Below are 5,000 nucleotides of genomic sequence, written 5' to 3' on the forward strand. Positions count from 1 at the left end.
TACTTCCTGAACAACTCATCCTCAAGCAACCCGAGCTCCCGCGCGCACTCCGAGGCCAAAGACACACGCAGAACTAGGTTACGAGCGCCTTCGACTGTATCGGCGATCGTAAATCCTCCCCCCCCCTCGTTCTCTCCCCAAGGTGGAACGAGCTGCAGCCGTCGCGAGGAGGCACGGGGAGCGAGCGAGACGCGTGCCACTGCCTTGCACCAGGGACGGCGGAGAAGACGGCCCTCTCTCTGAGCGCTGTGGTTCTGAGCGCGGCGACAGCGCTCTTTCTCTTCTCCTCGTCGGAAGCTCGAAGGCCTTTGTGAAAGCAGCCGCGCGGTTTCACTCGACTTTCGAAGCTTGAGAAATCTGGTGTGAACTAAAACGCCAGTGCGAGTGTGTCCGTGAAAACTCTGCCATTCTTTGGCGTTGGAGCATCTTCTTTTCAGCGTCGATGTGTGTGCGTGTCATGGAAATGCATGTGAGTAGATGTTCAGCGCGACTGAGCAATATTACGTGCTAGAGGCTTGAACGCTTGAACGCAACACACCAGGAAAACCTAATCCCTCTTCCTTCCGTCGCCCACATCGCAAAACAGCGCCGCATAAGGGGGCCCTGCCGACGCCCCCGCACGCCGGCGACCCACCCCGACTTTAGGTGAATAAGTCCTCCCTTCCCGACGCCCTTTCAGGAACTAGCGACGCCCTCAAGATGTGACGGACGCCCTCAAGACGCCGCTAAACGAAGCCAATACCTGCTGTGCACGCGGCAGGGTACTCACCTGTTGTAGACGCGGCAGGTGGCATTGTTGACGCGGTTGTCCGAGTGCCATCTGCGGCGGTCCTCGAAGGCATCCTTGATGGCGGTGATGCCCAGCACGAAGATGAGGGGCAGCATCGCCACCTCCTTCCCGAAGGCATTCACCGCCGGCACGAAGTTGAGCAGGACGATGAACAGGAAGTACAGATTGGCGAACCTGGAGAAAGGTGAAAAGACAAAAAAAAAAGACAATTAGCACGTAGAAAGGGAAACAGAAAGAGAAGAATCACAACGTAAGCTTTCCCTGCATTAAACCGCATCTCTTAATATCCTCTATCAAACGCCTATGGAGCACACCTTGAAAATACAGCAAACCGTAAATGTCTAAGCATACAATAACAAAACCACATCTTAAAGAGTAAACAAAATAAACCCAATGTCGACCCATATCTCAAGAACCTCCCCTCACCTCTCTCCCTCTCCCCCTCCCCCTTCCCCACCCCCCTTCCCCCCTCCCCCCTCCCCCCTCCCCGCCGCCACGCCACTCCACCTGACGCTCCACCTGACGCTCTCCACTTGACACTCCACCCGGCACTCCACCCGACACTCCACCCGGCACTCACCTGTGAAACTGCTCGAACAGGTTCTTGGGCAGAAAGGAGAGGATGGTGTACTTTGTGGTGCAGATGCGGTTGTCCGGATACGAGCCGTTCGGATGCTGAGCGCGCGACACGTGCGGCGGAACCACGTGGTTGGCCACCACCACGCGCGTCCTCGACTCCTCAGGGACCTGGCCGAGCGGGACCGAAGACACAGATGAATACATGGAGAATTTTAATCAGTAATAAAAAATTAACCAAATATCAAACAGGGTTTTAATGCAAATTAAATTATATACATGTAATTAGAAACAAACTGATAAGCAGCTGAGAAATTAAGAAACTAAAAATTAATTAACATAATAAGACAAAAATAACAAAAAAAAGAAAATCTAATCAAAAGACTGGTTGTTAAAATAATGAACAGATAAAAAAAAAACTGAATATAAGAAAACCAAAAAACAAAAAAAAGCCAATTAACCAACAAATAGGTAGCTACACTCAACAAACCATAAAAAAATGTGCAGTTTATAAAAAAAAAAAAATACAAATAACTAAAATGACATAGTTTCCGACGTAGAGAAGAAAAGCACTCCCCCTAAGTCAAGAAATGGCTGTAATTCCTCTTCCCTTTCTCGTAATGAAATAATAACAGACAAAAAAAAACAACAACATCCCAGAAGCACGTCTCTGTTGCTGAACTACATCCAACGCGTTGTTGCAACTGCCCGTATTGCAAAGAACCAACTCGCGTTTTTCCTCTTTTTTTTTTTTTTTTAGAAGCCTCGCCAGCCGTGACGCGTTACAGCCCACCATCTGCTCTCTCTGTGTGCTAGTAACTTTTCCCCTATTTAATACCGGCCGCAAGGCTTGGTCTTACGTCAGAACCTCTTTCGAAAAATGCTAAAAAAAAATGCCTCTTAACGATTCTGGCGTAGCGATTACTCCCCCCCCCCCACCCCCGCCCCCCTTGTATCATCCAAACAAACAAACAAACACGCCCAGTCCACTCGAGATGCTGTGATTGCAACAGACGGACCTCGCAACGCCCAGGAACCCCCCCCCCCGGGACTCTTTCAACTTTTGCAACAATAACGAGTCCATGTGCTCATCGTCAACCCGCTAAAAAAAGACATCTAAATACTTTCCATTGTGCAAGTATCTTCTTCGTTGCATTCGTGACACAACAACTACAACACCTACCCGCTCCCCCCCCCCCACCATCCCCACCTCCCTTATTACCCTAAAACTAAAACCTCCTTCGTTAAAGTTATCCAATATTGCCCAACAAAAACATCCACCCTTCGCCAAAACGTTCACAATCAGACCGTCCAGCGTTCGCTACAAACGTTCACAATCACAACATCCACCGCTCATGAAAAACGTTCACAATCAGACCGTCCACCGTTGGCTAAAAACGTTCACAACATCCACCGTCCACGAAAACGTTCACATTCACAACATCCACCGCTCACGAAAAACGTTCACAATCAGACCGTTTACTGTTCCCCAAAAACGTTCACCGATCCTCACTCACCAGAACACTCACGTGCCGGCAAAACACACAACGACGATTATAGGCCAGTAGTACACACACCTACACACACCCTCCTACTAGCGCACGCACACAGACACACAGACACACACACACACAGACACAGACACACACACACACACACACACACACACACACACACACACACACACACACACACACACACACACACACACACACACACACACACAAACACAAACACACACACAAACTCAAACACAAACACACGAACACACAAACACACAAACACACAAACACACAAACACACCCACCCAACCACCCAACAACCCAACCACCAACCCACCCACCCTCCCTCCCTCCCTCCCTCCCTCCCTCCCCGAACACAGCCATAACCAACAACATTTGGCAAGCCCCGGCAATCGTAAAAGGAGCCCCCTTAACGAACGCAAAACACGTCCCTCGTTCCCACACAAGAGGTTACGAATGTTTAAATGTATGACGATAAGTCTGCGGTCAGGAGGAGTTGACGGGGAGACTGTGCAAGAGCGAACCAGAAATGACGGAGTGCAACAATGTTTAAAATGCATGCGCTAATAAATAAGATCTGTATATGCATGTGACTGAGAGGAGAGGAGGGGTGACGAATGTGAGGAGGGAAGAAAAGAGGAGAGGAGAGGAGAGGAGAGGAAGGGAGGGGAGAGAGGACAGGAGGGGAGGGAAGGGGAGAGAGGACAGGGGGGAGGGGGAGGGAGGGGAGGGGAGGGGAGGGAGGGAGGGGAGGAGAGGAGAGGGAGAGGAGAGGAGAGGAGAGGAGAGGAGAGGGAGAGGGAGAGGAGAGGAGAGGAAAGGAGAGGAGAGGAGAGGAGAGGAGAGGAGAGAGAGGAGAGGAGAGAGAGATAGAGAGGAGAAGAGAGAAGGGGAGAGGAGAGGAGAGGAGAGGAGAGGAGAGGAGAGGAGAGGAGAGGAGAGGAGAGTAGAGGAGAGGAGAGGAGTGGAGAGGAGAAGAGAAGAGAAGAGAGAGAAAATAAAAAATAAAAGGGAAGAGAAGAGAAGTGACAAGGGAGAAGAGAAGAAAAGATAAAAAAAAAGAAGAAAAAAAAAGAGAGAAATATTGACCACGCAAAAATCGGTACAAAAGCTAACTCACTCAGAGAGCAGAAGCCGCCACCGCCACTGAGCCTTCTGACCTAGAACGGTCCCCTCCGCCATGAAGTCCAAAGAAACCCCCCCACCCCCCCACCCCACCCCCCACAGGACTCCGACGTTAAGTACCAATCACGCAATTCATTATTCACTCGGAAACATTCTCCCCCGCTTTAACCTACATTTTTTTTTTTTTTTTTTTTTTTTTTTTTTTTGGCGTCGCAGTGTCCCCGTCTATGCCGGTATTTCCTCTTCCAGGTCACTTTCCTTCCCTGGCCGACTTTTACTCATTCATTCACACTCACTCGCGCTATGCCTGCCTACCTGTATCAGCCTGCCTGCCTGTTCGCCTGCCTGCCTAGTTGGTCTGCCTGCCTGGACTGCCTAGCTGACATGACTGCTTGCCTGCCTGGCCTGCCTAGATGGCCTGTCTGCCTGCTTGCTTGTCTGCCTGTCTGAATGCTTGCTTGTCTGCCTGTCTGTCTGCCTGTCTGCCTGCCTGTCTGCCTGCCTGCCTGCCTGCCTGCCTGCCTGGCCTGCCTGCCTGCCTTCCTGCCTGGCCTGCCTGGCCTGCCTGGCCTGCCTGCCTGCCTGCCTGCCTGCCTTCCTGCCTTCCTGCCTGGCCTGCCTGCCTGCCTTCCTGCCTGGCCTGCCTGCCTGCCTGCCTGCCTTCCTGCCTGGCCTGCCTGGCCTGCCTGCCTGTCTGCCTGTCTGCCTGCCTGCCTGCCTGCCTGGCCTGCCTGGCCTGCCTGGCCTGCCTGCCTGCCTGCCTGCCTGCCTGCCTGCCTGCCTGCCTGCCTGCCTGCCTGCCTTCCTGCCTGGCCTGCCTGGCCTGCCTGCCTGCCTGCCTGCCTTCCTGCCTGCCCGCCTGCTCGCCGCCCCTCACCTTCTTCCAGAACATGATCTTCTGCTTGAGCGTCCTCTTGTGCTGGCGGATGGTGTAGATGGACTCGGAGCGCGAGGCCTGGCGCGAGTGGCCCTTCGGGAACGAGGAC

At 52.4% G+C, this 5,000-nt stretch overlaps 1 protein-coding gene across 2 annotated transcripts in view; it reads right to left on the bottom strand.

The window, feature by feature from the left end:
* LOC113802513 (phospholipid-transporting ATPase VD) overlaps positions 1 to 5,000 on the bottom strand; it is a 138,319-nt gene that overhangs the window by 73,859 nt on the left and 59,460 nt on the right. For both annotated transcript variants that reach the window (XR_011398609.1, XM_070122558.1), the window contains exons 3-5: positions 4,892 to 5,000; positions 1,371 to 1,537; positions 770 to 964 (exon numbers count right to left, since the gene is read on the bottom strand). The exon at positions 4,892 to 5,000 is cut by the window's right edge and continues 274 nt beyond it. Coding sequence is in view for 1 of the 2 variants with exons in the window: in XM_070122558.1 (XP_069978659.1) it covers positions 770 to 964; positions 1,371 to 1,537; positions 4,892 to 5,000 (471 nt within the window). In the remaining variant the exon portion in view is untranslated. The remainder of the gene's footprint in view (positions 1 to 769; positions 965 to 1,370; positions 1,538 to 4,891) is intronic.

The sequence above is a fragment of the Penaeus vannamei genome, chromosome 6 (genome assembly GCF_042767895.1).
Source record: "Penaeus vannamei isolate JL-2024 chromosome 6, ASM4276789v1, whole genome shotgun sequence".
Lineage (NCBI taxonomy): Eukaryota > Metazoa > Arthropoda > Malacostraca > Decapoda > Penaeidae > Penaeus > Penaeus vannamei.